At 39.6% G+C, this 20,908-nt stretch overlaps 2 protein-coding genes across 3 annotated transcripts in view; both read right to left on the bottom strand.

Moving 5' to 3' along the window:
- Positions 1-209: 209 nt before the first annotated feature.
- espn (espin) overlaps positions 210-20,908 on the bottom strand; it is a 35,514-nt gene continuing 14,815 nt past the window's right edge. The window contains exons 8-15 of one of the 2 annotated variants that reach the window (XM_063465463.1): positions 17,651-17,809; positions 15,515-15,746; positions 14,575-14,628; positions 11,418-11,563; positions 10,754-11,158; positions 3,247-3,325; positions 2,487-2,508; positions 210-2,142 (exon numbers count right to left, since the gene is read on the bottom strand). In XM_063465463.1, the coding sequence (XP_063321533.1) occupies positions 1,998-2,142; positions 2,487-2,508; positions 3,247-3,325; positions 10,754-11,158; positions 11,418-11,563; positions 14,575-14,628; positions 15,515-15,746; positions 17,651-17,809 (1,242 nt within the window). In that variant the 3' untranslated portion in view covers positions 210-1,997. The remainder of the gene's footprint in view (positions 2,143-2,486; positions 2,509-3,246; positions 3,326-10,753; positions 11,159-11,417; positions 11,564-14,574; positions 14,629-15,514; positions 15,747-17,650; positions 17,810-20,908) is intronic. The other variant, XM_063465464.1, reaches the window with a different exon arrangement.
- Positions 5,667-10,747, bottom strand: LOC135932280 (espin-like protein). The gene has a single exon (XM_065469681.1). It carries the CDS (start codon positions 8,790-8,792, stop codon positions 6,738-6,740), a length of 2,055 nt encoding a protein of 684 aa, XP_065325753.1. The 5' UTR covers positions 8,793-10,747; the 3' UTR covers positions 5,667-6,737.

Raw genomic sequence — 20,908 nt, 5'->3', positions numbered from 1 at the left:
TCTTGCAACCAGCAGTGGGACAACCAGTTTTTAGGTTTAGAGGGCAATTCATTTTTTGTGTAGAGCCAGTGTGTTCCCGTCCATGCATTCTTTAAAAAAAAGTATACATTACAAGTTTGTGTGGGAGTTAATTAGTGTTGCACAAGTATTATATTTTTTTGGGAAAGTAACACAAAAAACAAAGCACACATTTTCTCTTTTTTTGGTAATTTAAGATTTAATTTTTTCAACTTTAACAGTCTGAAAATATGATTACACATTAACAAATATTCTATTCAAGCAAGGCTGAGACATGTATTATAATGCAATGTGGAAACAATGAGGTGACAAAATGCTGAGGGTCACTATGTACACAGTTTATATATAAAGAAAATCAAATGGCAATGACATTTACACCATCCTCAATTTCAATATCATATGGCATCCGATGAAAGTGAATTAGAATATATCCAAGTGATCAAACAGTCCCATGATATTCATGTGACATCGTGTGCATACTTGTAAAAATGTCCATCCAACAAAAATGAAACATCATGTTTTTAACCACCGGACAAACACAGCATGATTTAATTTCATTTAAGAGCTTTACTCTCACTTAAATGCCACTGTGCAAATGCGTGAACTGGTAAAACTTGCAGTATGTATGTCTCCTCAGTTCTGCCGAAAGTATTCAACACAGATTTTCCAAATTTCTATTTGTTGGCCAAAACTGGCGAAACTGTGTCCAACAGATGTGCGAATCATTAAGAATACTTAAAAAGGAAAAGAAAAATCAGCTTTTTTGTAGTCACTGGGGTTGACTATTGAAACTGTCGTTTCACAAAATTTGTATCGTGACTATGTGTGTAAGCAGATCTGCTCATCAAAGATTTATAGTTCAGGTTAGTGGGACAAAGACCGGAACATGACACAGGACAAAATGTTGTCTTTTCTCTAACTTTTGAAATATTTAGTGTTCAGATGATGACTGCCGTAAGTTGCCGATGTGCATTTCTTTTAAAGGCTATGTTCACATAGAGGATGCCTAGACAAGACTTTGTGTGTCTTTTCTTTTCTTCCTTTACTTTGAGAATATCCAGGAACCCCTGGGTCAAGTATGCTTAACAAAACAACACAACTTGATACGCTTTATGCAACACATGCACACAACATGTAACATTCGTGCTCAGAACAGCTTAAAGTTTAAAGTTTAGGTCACACACTGAAAAATCTAATTTGGATCCTTTTATCCTTTTCCAGTGAAAATCAATCTATATCATTTTGCATTTTCTTTTTGAAAAATAGAATATTTTATCATCCTTTGAAATCCGCTGAGAAAGTACGACAAGCTTAACTACGAGACGCTGATAAGTTTGAGCAGAGATTTTGCTTTAAAAAATTGAAAAGAATTGCAACCGTGGCAGTACAATGAAGCCTAGAAAGCGCTTCTATGAGACTGATACAAAAATGTCATGACTAAGCCATGATGGAGATGTAACACTATCTACATATAGAATGCATTAGCTGCTTCATGAGTATTTTTTTCCCCATTCATTACATAAAGGTGAGTGAGTCTGGCATATAGGCTTAAAAGTAGTCTCTTTCTATTATAAGTCTGTTAAATGTTCTAACTTCAAGTCTAGTGATTTGCAGGAAAGCGGATAGATGCTAAGTTCAGGACACATACATTTATCGGGTCACAAGAATCAGTGCATCTCAGACCTGTTGTTAATGTTAAAAAAATGAAGAAAAAAACAAGGAAAAAAACAAGATTTTGTGTCAATAAAACAGGTGCAGGGTCATCCGAAGCTGAGCCTCAGAGCCCGTGTGGACAGCAGCAGCCACAGCATGGCCCTGTGTGTCTGGAGGCCAAAGAGTAACACACAGTTTAGAGGAAGACCAGCTCTTCCCCTGTGGACCTGTGCAGTGTGGGATGCAGGATCAGGGAGGGGGAGGCATTGGTATAAGTTGGGGTGGGGAGCGCTGCAGGGCAGAGGATGGGGAGATGATCCTGTTTACTATTTGGGCATATCCCCTTTCTTCAAAATGAGCTGCCGCTGCCAGGGCGCCAGTTTGGTCTCGTCATAGCCTAGGTTTCGTATTCGCTCCAACTCCGTCTTCTCCTCGATCTCCTTCACCTTTTTGGCCTGCTCCTCTTCTTTTCTACGTGCACCCATAAAGGATAATTCACAGTAGTTAGAGCTGTACAGTAAATCTTCAGTTTATAGTTGTTACTTCTAACATATGCAAATGACCACATCTCAAGACACGAAGCACTCAGAAGCACAAACCTCCACCAAGGCATCTCACCTTTTGGGCAGTATTTACTGTTAAAAGAATAGTACTGTATTTATTGTATATTTAATTTTATTTTCTTTGCTCTTTTTAAACATAATTAAAGAAGTTTTTAATCAATTGATCTCAGACTCACAGCACCTAACAAATTTCTCATTCAACACATTTTGTGTTACATGTTGTATAAAGCAGAATGAATAAAATTTTCTTACCTTTTCTGTTCCCTGTCACATCAGGAGATGGTGAGCACAAGAAGACAAGGTTTAAATATCTTAAACAGCAACAGCAGTTAATCCACAAGTTAAAGCAATTAAATGATAATTTTAACACATGCAAGTGACAAAATAGGAAGTACACTTTATACTCTAAACATCAAGTTCAAATTGTTCAACAATAAATGTCACAAAGAAGGCTAAAGATCGCACAAATCTTGAGGTAAAGCTGAATTAGTCAATATATTTTTGCTTCCACTGGAGGAAAAAAATGAATGAAACCTTTCACGTAAGGTTCTCGACTCCTTTACTTCTTCCGGGCTCTGATTTATGGATTTAAAAACAGATACAAAACTAGCCTTTTACTTTTAGTGCATATGACGCACCTGCAGTTTTGATTAGGTCCAACATTTTCCCAATGCAAACACAAAAAATACATTTAGTAAGCTGGGTATTTTTGAATATTTTTGAAATAGAGAAGTACAACATAGTTGTGCAGAAAAGCTTCTTGAAATGCAAATAAACAGTAAATTAATAAAGAAGGCCTGCAATGGCAAGAATTTAAAGCGCTTTCCTGTGAAAAAAACTCTCTAGTAACAAAAAACCCCCAATTGGTTGGATGTTTTGGTGGCATCACAGCCACTAAGTGTTTTCTGCCAACTTATTCCAGCCCAGAGTGACTTTATGTCATCCATTTGGGTTAAGCAGTACTAACCTGCCACCAAAAATGAGATGTGCTGAGTAACACTGGCTACTCACCTCTCTTCATCCATTTTCTTCTTCATCATGTCTCTCCTCCAGGCTGGCATTGACGCCAGGCGTGCCGCCTCCTCCTCAGCCTGTAAGGGGACAGAGGGGTCCGGGAAGAGACAGAGATAGGGGCCCACAGCAGTCAGCAATGAATTTGTACTTTTAAAGTATCTTCTGTTGTGAGGAGACTTGTGTCAAGTTTAAGAGAAATCGCGAGTGCAAAATATGTACTACATGTATTTGGTAAATGTGAGCAAGTTCTTCAGTCAGTTAAGTAGCTAACTCTGCTACAGACTTCACTTGCATCATCTTGTGTGCAACCTTCTTCATTAAAAAAGCAGTAATCTCAGTCTTTACCTTTAGGTTAGCACACAGTCATGAACAGATGTGCCCCATGAGATCATTTTTAAAATATCTAGTTATAATACACCTGGATATAATAATAGATGTGTTAACATTTGAAATATTTGAAAATTACTATTGAGTCTATTATATTAAATTAAAGGTGATATTGAGATGATTTATGTCGGAAGCACTGCATAAATCATCACTAAAGCAGGCAAGCACCTGCATAAAGAACAACTGTAATGAAATGTTAGTCCAGTCTGTTTGCGTGTGCAGATTCTCAAATGTCAGTTTTATACAAATGGCCTTTATGTAAGACTTAAGAACCTAAACAATGGTAACCCAATATAGTTGAAACTAATGTATGAACTCACAAAAGCAAACAGATCTCACAAAATGTCTGCGTCTGCTGTTTGTTTAAAATGAAACAAAGACTTTGAAAAGGACAGTGTTTTACAGGATATTCTCTGTGTACACATATGGTAACTGGATCCTTTTTTTCCCTTTCAGGCTGTAACTGGAGGTGGAGCGGGAGAGAAAGAGGGCAGCCATCTTGGATTTCTCATCTTCGCCCAACTAGACACATTACCCTTCTGCATTCATTTTACTGAAGGATTTCACTTGCCCTAGCCAGTGTGAATCCAGGTAAGATTATCTATGGAATTAATATTTAATGAGTCCCCTGGGAATTTTGCCTCAAAAAAAAAAAAAAAAGAAAAAAAGAAAAAGAAAAAACATGGAAAAAACAAACAAAAATAAACAAATTTACACCGCCCCCCACCAAAACCCTTCACCAAAAAGTAGCTGATAGTAGCTATTAAAGGTTTAAAAGTAAGTGTGATCAAGTCAACTAGCAGTTAAGTAAGAGCGATAGCTAAGCTAACCAATTAAAAAAGAAAAAGCTGCAAAATACGAATTAAGTGGCTCTCTTGATGGGCTCAATAAAGTTTTTTGGTTTTGTGGGCCATATTTGTTGTGTCAGTGGACATCCACAAGGGTCAGAACACACAACCCTTTGCTGTGCCTGCATACTGTTTGGGATTCTAACAATTGTAGGCTATTAGATCTATAAATTTGGAAGTGTGAAAATGAGATTGTATTATTAAGATGAAGTTATTGCCTAGACTTTGCTGTGCTAGCAGCTGTCTATTTCAATAATCAATAATAGTTTTAGGTAATTTTGTTGAATCTAGCGTTATTTTTTGTCTAATGAAAGAAAAATAAACAAATAAACTGTAGTTCAGTCAAGACTAATTCTGTTGAAACTGTAATTACTACAGCAACCTGACCTCTTTTGTTATTTGTGCTATTTTTATTATTGGCTTCGCAGCCAGTTCCATATATGCAAGAGCGCATTGTGCAAGCTCAGCAGATTACATCATAGTCTATTATAGTTTTGTCCATCTGTTAAGGCAGTGTTGTTACTAACATCACTCTTTACTGTATTGTGTACGTGCTCCAACTCTGCCTGAAATATTGTGCAAAGGGGAAAAAGTTTGATAGAAAGTGGCTTTAGGTTTACCAGCTGACTGCCTTCTCGTGCGAGCTGCGAGTTGATAAAGATTCACTGTAACCTCCTTATGGCTCCTGTAAGCCACAGATAGAAGGACAGCAGGGGGTGTTAAGAGGGTTATTCCAAGGTAATCTTGATGCAATAGAACAGACACCATGAGAATAGTTTGCAGTGTGCAGTTTATTGCATCGACAAGCATTGCACTTGAGGATTACACATTGAAGAGTGTGTGTTTGACAGTTGCTCTTTCATTGGTAAATCAGTGTCGTTATGTAAGTTCTCAAAAGGATGGAAACAATATCTTAGGTAATCTATTGTTTTGGCCTTTTTGCCACACAGGTGCATCAGTGCAAAAACTCCAAACGGTTAATTGCTGCTTAAATCTGCTAATCCCCAAAAATGACAGTTTTATTTACTTATAACACCAACCTAGAAACCAATAAATAGAAGAACATGAAATCAATTATGGAAACTCTGAGCCAATATTTGAAATATACTTATATAATAACAGAGTAACAAAACAATGGAATAAATGCCATAAAGCAGTTGTAACATTTTAATGTGATGTTTTATTTAAGTTAAAGCTTTGACTGGTGAATACTTTAAAATATGGTCAGAGAAAAGAAATTGTAACTTTTGAACCATTTTCACCATATTTCATCAATTCTGTAATGTTTATTAAAAGGCACACCTTATAAGTAAATAATCCACTCGGATTTAAACAAAGACAATTGTGAACCACTAAGTAGTTCTAAACTTCAAACCCACTAAAGACTGAGCTACTTTCTCTTTCAGTTCAAGCAAAAAGGAACCATTTAGACAGTAATGCCATTTTCCCCTTCACTAATTATCAAGAATGAAGGTAGAACAGAGGCCAGATGCTGCTCAACGTTTGTCACTTGCTGTTTTTGTGTGAGTTCACTGAGGCCAGTGTTTAACTGTCCTATAGCCAACTGGCTAAAAATGTGACAAAGAGGAGAAAAAGGGACACGTTTGATCATGTGCATAGAAAGAAAGATAAATGGAAATGTAACTTTTATGTAGCAAAAACTGTGTGCAATTCCATGTCATTTTTTAAAGTCAGTGGAATATATGAATGTTATCTATAGACCTGAGTCTGTCACTTAAAAGTGAGCCACAAGTTCTTATGCACGTTACATATACCACGCCAATTAATCACCTACTGTATGAAAATGAGATGGGATAAAACCCTCACATAAACGCAGTCTGAAATATTCAGTGTAAAACAACTATGCAGAGTTTTACTAATCATCCCCGTTACAAAGATGACCCAAAGAAACAAACAACATTGATTTTTATGGCAAATCTTTTCCTTTAAAACTTTTTTTTTCTTGTGTTTTGTGGCAATCAATCATACTTTTTCTGAAAAGCTCTTGGTTCCACGCAATATGTGCATCTTTTGTAATACAATGCATACTTTCCTCCACTTAAACATACAGAAGCGGTAATGTCAGCACAGCAGCATGGATGCTCTTTGCTGCAGTTAAGTCCATTATGTGACATGACCTAAACATTAACAAAGCAGATTAGGTTCTCTTGTCAGCATGTTGCACTGTGCGTGCTAGTTTTCCAGAATTGATCTCAGCAGTGAACTTTCAGCACAACCTTAGCCTACATAGCTGTTAGATATCAAAAAGTTCAGCTTCCTTTTCTTTCCAAAAAGCAAAGCTTCGGTCAATGTATTTGATGATTTCCTCATTGCTGAACTCTTTAAGCTCATAGATGACTTTAATTGAATCTTCATTGGGTTCTTCTTTGGGTGGAGGTTTATCAACGTGGGGTTCTTCTTTGACTTTAACAGTAACAGGTTGGGCATCTTTCACTGGACATGGTGTTGTTGTGTCTGGAAGTGTCTCAACTTTAGCTGTTGCTTCAACATGTTGCACGCTTGCCAAGTCCTGCATGTGGTCCTGCTCTGAACCTTTCCCATTAGAAATTGCAGGCTTATTTAAACTGACATTCCCCTGAACACTGTCCTCCACTAAGTCCTTGGGGGGTTCCTGCTCCACACACTGACCATCGTGAGCCACAGCAGGTGACGAACCTTCAGAAACCTCCGAATGTGAGACTGGTAAGGACGGTTGTTGTGATGGTGCAGGTGGTGCAGAGTGTGCATTCGAAAGTGGGAGTTCAGGAGGTGGTGGAGGTGGTGGGTGGGATGGTGGGGGAGGGAGTGTTTCCTGCATTGGCATTATGGACATGTCAGGAGACATGGAATGTAGCGATGCTGTCAGCATGCCTCCTCCCTCACCCGAGTCTCCAAAGTACTTGACTTTTATGTCCTCAAAACCATCCACCCAATCTCGCTTCTCGCACTCAATTTCCTCCATGACCTCCTTGTGAAACTGCCTTATGACCTCCCATTTATGGCTGCCAAGACGGTCAAACATCTCATAGCATAAAAGGTGTCGGAATTTCCGCTCACTTCGAGACATGTTCATTTCCAATAGCTGGAAATAGCCAAGCATGAAAAGGTCAAGAGTTAGGCTTTCATAGCTCACAGTTGACCCGCTGATGTGCGGCAGGAAATGCTGTGGCCAATAGATCATCTGAGCGCGACTCAGCCGGCGGATCTGGCGTGTGGGCACTTGACTCATGATTGCCCTCCAGTGGCCAATCAGATTCCCTACTACCTGCTTTGATTTCATAAATAGGAGGAGTTTATCGTCTTCACTGTGCATCTCTCCACCAATCTGTGCACTAAATTGGCTGTAGTCCTCCCAGTCCACGTCTAAATGATTTCGCCTCCTGCCAGTATATCTAGTCTGATAAGACTCAGAGACTGTATACTTCCGCCAATGTTCAAGGAACAGGAAGACAATTCTTTCTTTCCTCATTTCAATACATTCCTGGACATAGCTTAGATCTGTCTGCACCTCCAAGCTTCTTGTTAGTTGATCATTATTTAAAACAGGGTCTGCAGAAAGAACCTGGCTGAACTGTTCAATATTAGTTGGCGCCATTGCCTCAGAAGACATATATGTCTTAGGAGCATGAGATGCGGTGATAGCTGGTTCTTCAACAAGTGGCAAGACTGATTCCTCCACTGAAGTTAAACCACCATTGGTATTGGATTCCAGTATGGAAGCAGAGGAACAAGGGACCTCATCCTCACAGACTGTCTCTGGATGATAACTAGACTCACTTACCACAGGGAGTGACCTCTTTCGTTTGTAAACCCTATTTGCTTGGTTATCTGCAGACTGTGGCTGATTCTGAACTTCATAATTAGCCTTTAGGTTCTTCACTGAAACGCCGCACTGCTTTATTTCCTTTTCTACATCCTCTCTTGTTGAAAAGGATTGAGAGCGTCCCATAATTCCAGCTGATCCCACTGACTGACCTGTGCTCACATTTCTTGTGTCTTCTTGGGAATATCCAGGACATATAAGATCCAAGATGTCTATCTCTTTGCCTCCCAGAGTGGCAAGAAGGATAGCCATACTCTTTAGGAGGGTAGAAATCTTGCTGCACCAGGCTGGAAGATCTTCAGCTTTGCCATGCACCTGCTTTGGATTGACTGAGAAGTGCCCCTGATTGAGAGCAGCAGAAACTGGTAGAAGCTGGTGAAGCTCCTGCTCCAATTCACTCAGTTCCTTCTCAACTTCTGATACCTTATGCATAACCTGTAGGTTCTCAATTTGCTTCTCAATTCGGTTCAGGTCGGCCTCAGTCATCAGTTCACCAAATGGGCCCAAAATGGCATTGTGGGCGTGGGAGTAGTGCCATTCCAGAGGCTGGTAGTGCCCAGTTGATGCAAACTAAATCAGAGGTCAAAGGAGACCAATAGGACAAGGAAAAAAAAGGAGGAAGGAGGGAGGGATTCCTTCAGCTTGAATTTCCTGGTACGAACACACGCTTCAGTGCAAATCCATCCTAACACACAGGATTTACATGGATTTAGTGGTGAAATGGCACTGCCTGATTACAAGCACAAAGCTTTCCAATGGAATTTTGAGTCAAAGAACAGTGACTACTTTGTTGAGTTATATGCGAAATTATATGTTAGCTAGACCAATACTGGCATGCAAGAGTTACAACATGTTAGTATTTGTATTTTAGGCACTTAACACTGCAGATGTTTCACAACATTTGCGTAATGCCTCTTCAAAGGCTCTATTCTGTTTTTATGAGCCAGTGTTTACTTTTGTCTGATATTTTTTTTAATGCATCTACACAACACTTCTACTACAAGGACGCTGACACTGCAAACCATTGGCGTTACTCTTTATGAGATCATGATCTGCTCGCACCCTGCCAGCTTCTCCCCGAAAAAAAAAAGATGTTGGGGAAATTAAAAAAAAAGACTGCTACAATGATTAGATAGAGATGATTTAAATAAAAAAAATCCTCAATGGACACAAGTTTTCAGTATTGTTAATATGCTATTTGTGTTACTGTTGGTATCAATAATGGTTGACTTGTAGTGTGAATGGACCCGGCATCACACCACTGAATCAGCATGTAAGAACTTGGAACAGCAAAACTCCACCATCAAACACCAGCCCACACTGTGAACCCATTAGTCAAGTGTGCCAAATGCTGTGATGGTTGTTGTAGCCAAGTATTCAATTCAGTGCACTCCAAAAAGGTCTGTTATTGGCAAGAAGTACAAATACGAACAAGAAACATGTGAAGAAATGCAAAAGAAGTGGATAAATAATTGAAAAATGTGAGAACAAGGAGATGATCATTTTGTGGACGTGAACACGTTTTCATGTGTTATTAGCTTATGTGTTATCAGTTTAATGTTTTTATGAAAAAAATGGAACTAAACAATTAAAACACTGCACGTGAGCAGTGTGTTTAAGCTTGTTGTTTAGTGGTGCAACATTACAATTCCTTAGATAGCAGTAAATTATTAATCAGTCAAATTTAATCAAGCATGTTACATACTACTAGGGTCCTTCTTGTATTACACAGAATTAGCAAGTGTTCAGATTGTTCCAGTACAAACTGCGAATTAACATCTTGTCTAAATAGTCATAATATAGTGCTATGACTGTGCATCAGTGTATGCTGGCTGTAGTCCTTGAGAAAAATATGACCCCACTGAATGCTTAGCTTTAAACTAGCGACTTGTAAGAAAAGCCAACACAAAGAGCAAAAATGATCTCATGCAAAAATGGAACTAAATTATACATGCCTTCGCACAATGCCAGTGTTCAAAGCATAGACAGTATAAAACATGGATGTAGTTTCTGGCTAGGAAGAAGGAAGTGCTTTAAACCTGCTAAAAAGTCTATTTTTGCAAATCTTGTTCATACCATGTTTCAAAATGGCAAATTATCTGTGAAAATGTCTTGTGGTTGCCAGTGAGTGTGTGGTTTCACAGTCAAAACTCCTCATCACATCCTTTTTTTTCCGAAATCAAGACGGTGATGGGGAAAACGCTCATCTTGAGGTTTCAAAACAAGACTGCAGAAGCAGTGGGTGATGTCACAGTAGCTACCTCCATCTTTTATACTGTCTGTGGTTCAAAATCACAAACTTCCACGCTCAAATCCAAGCAACAGCTATCCCCTTTGCTTTGCTCATGATCTGAATCTGAAGTCATTTCTAGTCACTTTTACTGTACACTGTTAAATTTATAGGCCCACAAATGGGATAGCTAACAACACTCAGCCATTATGCCTACCTTGCGTTTGTGCTCTTCTTCCTCTTGCATCTTGACCTGAAGCTTGCGCACCATCACCTGCCTTTTCCATTCAGGGATGGCTTTCCCTTGTTCATCGTGAGTAGGCACTAGAGCCTCAACATCTGTGAGGCTCGTCTTCCGCCCTGAATCCGCTTTTGCTGTGCCTCCACCACTGTTCCCATTGATCACAGAGTTGGAGGACAGCTGCTCGTTGCTCCCAGATGTTGACACGGTCCTGCCAGAACCGGAGCCAGCAGGGCTGGGGCTGGGACTGGGGCTTGGGCTGGGACTGGGGCTGGGGCTCCGATTGGTGGGTTGTGAGGTCACTGGTGCGCTGGATGGCGGAGGGGATGGTGGTTTGGCTGGTGGGCTAGATGATCGACTCTCTGGAGATGTAGTGTTTTCCTGAAGAGAAATAAAGGCACAGATGGAAAAAAACCAAACAAACAGGAGTCACATAAATTTTAACACATGTGGCAAAAATAGAGTGAGATTTTGACTTTCATAAATCAGGCCAGAATGTGATTGGATTTGCATGTAGTTCATTTAAAATAGAGAGCGTGACATCAAATCCACAGTTGATGGTAAAAACTGTGAGTTAACTTTCAGAACGATCCCTTCTGCATGAGTCACTGTCTGTAGCTAAGGAAGCTAAGTGACCTACATTGTTTCCTGTGGGCCCGCTGTTGGAAAACACAGTGGTGTAGCCTTTACTGTGAGGTGTGGGCTTGAGGCTCTTCCCTGCCTTGATCTCTGCCAGCAGCTCCGAGTTGTCGCCGGTGGGGGACATCATGTTGAAAGATTTTGTGCCTGCGGACAAAAGGACGGAGCAGGCAAGTGAAACCAGGTAGAAAGATTGAGCAGAGAGAGATGGATACAGACAGACTGAGAGAGATAGACTGATGAGGAGAAGAAGGGCTTGTGTGGCATTTCACTGTTAAATATTTTATCCAATCAGCAAGGTAACAATGCTGACCTGGAGCATGTTGGACAATGATGGGAGGTCATAATGGTATTCTAAACCTCACTCATGGATAAGTTAGATAAGTTTCTTTTTAGATTTGATTACTCTGGTTGGCATCTGCCTTTATTCCTGCTGGGGTCGAATGTTTGCTGGAGACATAAATATCGTTGGGCAACTGTTAAATCGGCCAACAGCTGCTGTCAAACACCCTAAAAAGATATACATTCAGTTCCCGTTTACAATAATCTACTGAATGAATCCTTCAACAAATTTAACTACACTTCAACTTCAAACTCTGTTTCAGTGCAATTGAAAATTAACTTCAGTTTCACTTTTAAAGGAAAAATAAAATTGGTACTATGCCAATCAGGCAATGTCAAAATATGCTGCTAATTTATGCAATTATACATATAGATCAGCTTTTCAAAATGATTATACTAACCATAAAGAAAACCATAAAGTACTGCATGCAAACACCACTGCAGCTGTCATTTGAGTTCTTAAGCAAGAAAACATTTAAAGTGTAAATGGAAAAAGCTCAAAGATGATGCTGTAGTGCACAACTAACAGTTACGCATATCTTTTTACCAGGATTTAAATGTAGAATATTTTGAAGCAAATGCACAAAAGGACACCTCACCTGTTTTTGCGAATGTTTTTTTCTAGGAAAATAAATATCCTCAATCCTTCAATGTTTACTCATCCTCTATGTGCGGAATGCAAAAAAACAAAACAAAAAAAAGAGTCCTTCTGAAAAAGTGCTCCCTGTTGAGGCAACCGCAATGCCGGACACAAAGACTCGCTAGCGTGCCACCCCTCCTCACTCTCCCTGCTCTCTCTGTCTCTCTCGTGGGGAGGAGAGAACAGCTTTCCATTAAAGACCTATCATCACAGTTGGGGGAAATCTAAAGGAATCACCCGTAACTGGAAGTGACAGCCAGCCATTGGCAAGCCAGCTAGGAATTAACACACACAAACGCACACACACACACACACACACGCACACCGTGTTTCAATCCCCGGCTTCTCAGTGCCCACAGCCGGACCAAGATTCAGTTCGATCGACCTGATAAACTGTTTCGAGACACATACAGCTGCCCCTCATATTTTCTGCATCACATAGAGAGAGAAAGAGAGATAGAGAGAAAGAGAGAGAGAGAGCGAGTGAGAGAGCGAAAGAGAGAGAGAGATTTGCCTGTGTGTGACACCACTAAGCCTTTTACAATGTGTGCTTGATTGAAACTGTGGCCTGTGTAAAGCTTCAGCATAAAAAAGAAAGAGCTGAATAGATCTCTGAAACACCTTTGACAGCTATTTAAATTCATTTTAAAAAGCTCAGTACATCGCACGAGAGGTACAAATCTAAAATATCCTCGGCTAAAATGTAACTAGATCAGTTGCACATAAGCATGATTAAATGCTTTTTCAAACTTTTGGCAAATTAAACAGCTGTATCTTTCAAAAAAAGACACATTCTAAGTTGGTGTGCTTGCAACTTTTTGAAAAGAGACTAAAATGCGTGTTTTTGAGTCTTTGCTAGTAAGATTGTATTTAGCCTGGGGTGTGGGTGGAGAGGGTGGAGGTTTGACGAACTGACTCACACAGTGGGCAAACAGTGTGACATGTTCCTATGGTGTGTTGCTACATCTGTTAAGGTCAGCTGTGACCTATGATATAAAAAGCAGGATCCTTTGCACCCTTACAAACAGAAAACCACAGGGAGCTTCCACAGTGCTGCACAAACCTCTTCATTCAGCCGCCTGGTTTGTTGCTCCGAGATTAATAAAAGGCTTTTAATTTTATGGCCTGTTTATCACAACTGGTTAATTCTGTTGAACAAATCATTAGATTAAAATGTGTGCAGTACAATATAAAAGGTAAATGGTTGTTCTCAATAGAAGAGCAACAGGACAATAAAGGACTCGTAACCATCGCCACTGTTGCAGCAGCATTTGGAATTAGCCACTTGTTCTGCTGCTGTGGCGACAACGAGTGTTTGAGTTGTAAATTCATCTTAAGCTCTCAAACGAGTTGGTGGTGTTTAATTTTATGACCACTAAACAACTTGTTTAACAGTGTCACGCGACTCATGCCATTAGCGAGCACACACCACTCTTTAGCTTTAAGTCTTTTATTGCTCTCCTACCATTAGTCGGCAGAAGGAGCATGAACAGATAGGACAGTTGGATAATTGCTTAACAAAGCATACAGATAACATAAAGAGACTGTAAAAAGGTATAATTGTCACTTATTCTATAGCCAGGTTATACTTTAATGGTGCGTTTACTTACAGCTTTGTTTGAGGTAACAAAATGCCTCGCCTGCTGTACTTGTTACAAAATGTTTCTTAATTCGATTCTAATGTTGAATTTTCTGTTATTCTGTGTTTTATGTTTCCATTTCACTGATTCTGAAATCTTAGTAAAAATCTTTTTTTTTAATGTTGTTTTACCTGGAATACAGTCACTCTGCACTAATACTAGTCCTCACTGTATTGACATGAAAACCATACGGCATTGGGTAAAAATACATAAAAAAAAATGTAGGTAATCATTCAAACATTGCCTTTGTTAACAGCAATCACGGTCACATTGTACTTAGAAGTAAATTTCCTTCAGTTCAGTTTTCAAAGGGTGATAGAACAGCTGCTTTGATAAATTGGATACATATGGTTTGAAACAATATCTCATATAAAGTTATTTACATAAAATGCTATGGACAGGTTAAAATGCTCTAGAATTTAGACCAATATTATAAAATGTCATGTAAGTGGGAAGGACAACTGTGAACTCTGAATGTATCTAAACAGGATGAAGTGATTTAGCTTAAATGCAATTGATTCGCAGTCTGTACTTACTCTTCATCTGTCTAAGTGCTCCTCCCTCTGCCTGTGAGGCAGAGTTATCTCCGCCTTGACAGAACACATGGTGGCAGGCAAGAAGAGGGAAAAAACAAAAGAAACAAAACAGAGAGAAGTGCATGGAGAGCAAACAGGAGAGATAAAGAACATGTAAACAGAAACGTATAAAGCAGAAAAGCAACGCTGAATTGAAATTGACAGTTTTTGATCAATGTATTTAGAATTACAAGAGAAAAAAGTATTTTGTATGTCGTCACTCTTCATGTAATATCTTTATCAGGTAAAACTGATATCTGCCTATCATTAACAAGATTCTTTAAGCAAAGATTTTTGGTCAGTTTCCAGTTTGCTTTTGTAGTAGACTGACCAATTGTATAAGCAGGAAGTTATATATGTAGACATGTATGCAAAGAATGGCAGATGTCAGCTACAAGAACTGGATTCGTCATAATCAAATTTAGGACCTTCACTTTCACTGAATTTCCTTGTATATTAATGAGTTTCTAGATAAGGAAATGCATTAATCAACGTTAGAACAAGATAGATATTTTGTTTTTCCGATCATGAATCTTAAAACACTTATGTTTTTTAAAATTCCACATTTTTAGTACTTAAAAAACAACCTTATACATAAGTTAAAATTTCCCTGCAACTCGAGCGGCATGTGCACCGTCAGACTGCATCATCCAGTGCCTCCAGGGCACTTAAGGAAATGGCAGAACACTAAACCAGTTCTCAGGGTAATGCTAGCGCTACATCATTAATTTATAATCTCTTATTTAGAATGCTAGGGTCAGACTCAACTCATCTTTACCCAGGGTGATTACTTCGTACCCATTAATACACCAGTCTCTGCTTTCTAGGACTAATATAGCAGGAAACAAAGATGGGGAAAAAGTATTGAGATTAGGGAAAAAAGCAGGTTTGGTTGACTTACTTCCTGACGACGAAGATGGGCGTCGTTGATTGGTGGGCGTGACGTTGGCATTATTCTGAGGGGTTTGTGTCTCCGGAGGCAGAGGAGGAGGTGGCGGGGGTGTTGGCATCGGATTGCTTGGGGGAAGAGGTGGTGGTGGAGGAGGTGGTGGTTGAGGGACAGATTCCTCTGTAGTCCCATTTTCAGAGCTTTGGGCGGGATTTTCATTTGGCTCCTCCAATAACACAGAACCCTGAACCAACATAAGGGAGAGTAAAAAAAATGTCACTCATTCTGCATTCTGAGGTTTTGTCTTAAAAACTACATTGTAGTTAACTGGAAACACTGCTTTATCCTGAAAGAATTAAAATAACACTTATTTTTGCTCCACAAATTAAATATTTTTTGCATACTCTTGAGAGTTTCTTTGTGCCTTACAAAAAAAAGGTTTTTTTTTCAGTGTTGGAAATTTAAAAAAAAATTCACTGGTGAAAAAAAGATGCCACGACATTTATCTAAAATAATCTCAGAGATTGCTTGAGATTCCTGCGCTGAGGCAGTTGACAGGCACAGATGTATAGTGGCACAATACCTCAGCTTCCTCCTGTCTTTAATCAACTCGTAACAACACAATGCCTTTTGCTAATAACAGCTAATATGACATAATCTCAAGGGGGAAAAGTCTGAGGGGAAAACAGCCATCTGTCACTGCCCCGCCCCGCCCAGTGCATACGTCTGACACACTCTGAAAGTGTGCCGTACATCCTGTGGAGACAAATTAATAGGCCATGACATTTAACTCGACTCCACCGCTCCATTATTCCTCAGACGCGTGCTTGTCATTGTTGCCGCCTTTACTTTTCAAACCCCCCAGAGAGCTGGAAGGGGGTTGGCCATGTCCAGATGGGTCTTGGCAGCACGTGCCGCTTCTGCTGATTAGCCAGCCCATCTGCTAGGGTTCTGCTGAGACCAGGAGGGGCCCCGCTGAGGCCTTAATTGGCTCAATGAGGATTATAACCCATGTCACCCAAAACACCCCCACCCCTGATACCCATGAGATTATAAGAACACCTCTCTAGGGATGTTGGTGAGAGTCTGCCAGATTCTATTCATTCAGCTGCCTGTGAAGGTATGTGGCAACAAGCACACAGTTTATATTTAATACTGGGATTGACATGCAAACGCGAACAGAAATTTTCCTTGATCAACTTTTCAGGGCACCTACAATGGCACATAATTTTGGACTAACCTTTTGTCCTTTCTGGGGAAATTCTGTTGTGTAAGCACATTATGTCAATGGTGACCGAGTAGGGAAATAAATAGTGCCTAAGTCAATAAAAAAGCATTATCAAAATGTTTACATTGCAGTCTGATGTACATGTGGGGGATTTTATTACAGCCTAACACATACAAGCTGGCCACTTATCCAACAAATACATTCAGCTTCAGTGGGATTCTCCTTTTTGTGTCCCTTTCGTTGGTGATTTCTTGCTAAATGCTTTGTTGTCAGCGATTATACTGAGTTTGATCTACTGTAGCCTCTTGGACAGTTTGCACAATGGGGTGGAGACTCAAGAGGCAATGGAAATAAGGGGATAATTTGGATCAGGTGGCAAACAAAAGCTCAAGAGGACGCAACATTATATAACATGCTGAGTGGCAATGCTTAGGCAAATAGTGCAGCCAGTTTTGTAACCGAATGCCATCGTCAGCAAGCTAAACCTCAGACTGGAATGACCTTATAAGGAGTTAAGAAAGGAAAAAGGAGAAAAGGAGCCTTCATGGAAGAACCAGGGCACACTATGTCAACCCACTACTAACCTTACATCCATCAGACTTCCAGCTCATGTACTGACTTTCAATGTCACCAAAAATTTTGAGATAACTGAATTATAACAAAGTAATATTTATTTTATATTTTTGTATAATGCACACAATATTAAGCTGCCTTGTGTTAAAAAAGGTATGTCACATAAAGAAATAAAAGCAAACATACCAGGGCAAAAAAGCATTTTTCACACACATTTCCAGAAACATATAGACAAGCACATACATTAAAATAAGAACCTATAATACAACAAACATATTTAGAGGCAGACCTATTATTATCATTTTTAACCATGTATAGTTTGAATAAACGGCAGAGCTCGGGCTCACCTCCTCGTTGGGTGCCATGATTTTGCTCCCACAAGGCTCAGCCGTGTCGCTCCCCAGGGTTTTGTAGTAGTCCCCAGTGCTGGGCTGCTTGTTGAAACTCCTTGACTTCCTGTTTGAATCCACACGGCGCAATTTGTCGTGGCTCTCTCCAAGAGTCAACTGATTAAGAGATTCAAACAAGAGAGAGAAAGGAGAAATATAATTTATGTTGTTTAACCCACCGACTTCCACAGGAGTACGTTAATGTTCACTCACGTGAGTTTTTTTTTTAGTTTGAAGTGCATGTAAAACCAGTCAATGAATGATTGCTATCGATAGACTGATTATTGGATTTGGATGCAAAAATGTATAATCATTTATGTTGTGCTGAATTGCATTGAATTATTTTATTGTGACTTATTATCATTGTCAATGCTTTGGGAGTGAACCTTTCATTCTGCGATGCTGTGTACAAAATATTTACCATCTTTTATTCCCAGATTAGCCTTCTCTTGTGACCAAAGTGGCTTTATTCACTCACAACACTTCACAACAAGGCTTTAGTTTGGTTCAATAGGCATTGATATTTCATGCTAAATTTGTGGAGCTATAGGACATAATGGTCCACATGCAATGCAACTTTTACACCAGTGTAAGGGAGACCATTCTCTAAGAGCAAGGTCAGAGGTCACTAACTTGGACCTTTAGTTATGGACTCTCACTTTCCACTCCGACATCTATCTGACAATTGGAGCTGTAAAGCCAGGATATCAAAGCTGGTGTTAAAAGAAACTGTGTGGGTTAAAGCGTGCATATAGATGAGAGTTACCAGGTTACCGGACAGTAGCGATGGATGCGATCACGTTGCATTATGACTAACATGCTTTTCCAGTCTTTCTGTGGACAGATTTTACTAATGCAAAAAGCCTCAAATTTGCATTTACTCAACTCAAATCGAATTCAATTAAAACTTTTTAAAATTGAAATAATTGATTTTCAAAAGTGTGCACTACAAAATGTGTGTAAAAGACAACACAGCACATTTTTAATGTTTAATGTCAAAAATGAACCTTAAAAGCTTTCAGCTACAAGCGTGCGAGAGTCATTGACGGAAAAAAATACAATTACTTTGCCTTTCAAATCCAGGGCTAGGCAACAGACTTGCGGTCATTTACATTGTAATGCGTGCATAGGTCATGGCTTCGCACAAAATCCAGACAAGAGCACAGTGTTTAACATAACCAATAATTGACAGCTGACCCCTGACCTCTCCTCCTCTGTGGTGTCATGTTCTGAGTTTTTATAAGCCTATTTAACTTTGTTGACTCATGTCTGCTGTCACAGAAATGGTCCCTGAGCACTCATCAAGTAGGAAAGTAATGTGAGCTGGGGAGTGCTACAGATGGTTTGTCATCCTCCAGGGAGGTGGGTCAACAATAGCAATTGTACAAAGCATTATAGCTGCCCCCCGCTCCCATCAGCCACAGAGAAGCATACACACAGACAACCTTTCTTCCCATTATATAGATCTATCTCTCAGCATAAAGTCATATGTTTTATACACACGCATGCACGCACACACCCACAAATAGATAGATAGATAGATAGATAGATAGATAGATAGATAGATAGATCGATCGATCGATAGATAGATAGATAGATAGATAGATAGATAGATAGATAGATAGATAGATAGATAGATAGATAGATAGATAGATAGATAGATAGATAGATAACCTAACATACCTGTTTAAAGTGGTATGTTGGTCAGTATGCCTGACTACTGAAGGTTGTTTAACCTGTTTGTTGTTGAAGAGGTTCAGCACATTTGCATGTAGCCTTGCAAAAGGCACGGTCGTATTAAAATATTTTGACATCCTTTAAAAGTTAAAAGCAAACTATTGAAATAACCTTTTAAAAAGTAAAGTAAATCCAAGTCTAAAATTCAAGCATGACTTTTTATGCAACACACTCATCGTTCATACAGCGGCTTAAACCGCTCCAACCTGAACCTGGAGATAATATGTGAAACAATTTGTAGCATCTTTTTTCTTCATTTTTTCCACTACGTGACAGCACTTTTTCCTGTTAACACCTTACCTCAGCGCTGAGAGTCCTCTCTTATAGCTCTCCTCCAGTACAGACAGAGTCTCATCCACAAAAACCCAGCAGAGCAAAGAAGGTAGCTGTCACCAGATCCAGAGCTTCACCTCCTCTCTCCTCAGTGCTATGCCTGTCACTTTACCTGCCCTCTCACTTTACCTACAGGCCTCATCAATAACCTATTGGGCCGGCCACAATGCTGGCAGTGATGTCACCACTAACCCGTAGACCAACCACTCCTCAACTCTACCCGTTTCCTCTTATGCAAAACACCAACACCCATGTGTTTCCCTGACCGTGGTCAGTCACATGCAAATCTCCCAGGCTTTAGGATTATGAGAATTTTCTAGCTTTCAGGGCCCAGAATTAGCAGCAAAGATCTCATGTAAGTGAGAGTTCAAAGTCCAGATTTTTCCAGAAAGACTGCAGATGCACCCCCCCCCCCCCCCCCCAAAAAAAATGTTTTAGTAAGCTTTTAAAATAATTTTTTTGCACATGAAGTTCCTTTACTACATTATGAAATGGCACCATTCACTGTTTCAAGGTAATTTGTTTTCTTTCCGACGTATATTGCGCACAATGATCTTATGTGTGCTTTCATTGTTAAATGTTAATGATGGCCGCCCAGGGCCGGTCACCTGGGTACAAAGAAGGGAGGGAGAGGTGGGGGTACTAATTAAAAGCTCCACATGGCTGACGGCACATGCTCCTAGATACAAATACACACAGAACTCACCATGGAGATGATCTATGGCGAAAGGACACATTCACTAACTGTGGACTTGATGACAGCGAACAACAACCATACACACGGCCCCTGTCTGAACAATTGATTTTTTTGTTTAGTCAGCTGGTTCTGCTGCCTCCTGACCTTCATATATATATATATATATATATATAGATATATATATATATAGATATATATATATATGTTTGGTTTGAGTGTTTTGTGGCAGTTAAGTAAACTTGTAACTGGAGAGAGACTCATATATTAAATAAATTCACATGTACTGCAGTGTTCCCAGAACAGCTCTTTACGTTTCAATTATAATTACACCTACACAACCATTTTTAATACTAAACCAACAAAAGCATTACAGACACTAATGTTTATGCCAGTCCTAATGGCTGCTTCTTGTCAACTACAGTTTTGAGTGATCTTGGGCCAGATTAATT

The sequence above is a fragment of the Pelmatolapia mariae genome, linkage group LG20 (assembly GCF_036321145.2).
Source record: "Pelmatolapia mariae isolate MD_Pm_ZW linkage group LG20, Pm_UMD_F_2, whole genome shotgun sequence".
In the NCBI taxonomy this organism is placed as follows: Eukaryota; Metazoa; Chordata; class Actinopteri; order Cichliformes; family Cichlidae; genus Pelmatolapia; species Pelmatolapia mariae.
This window is presented reverse-complemented; position numbering and strand designations above follow the sequence as displayed.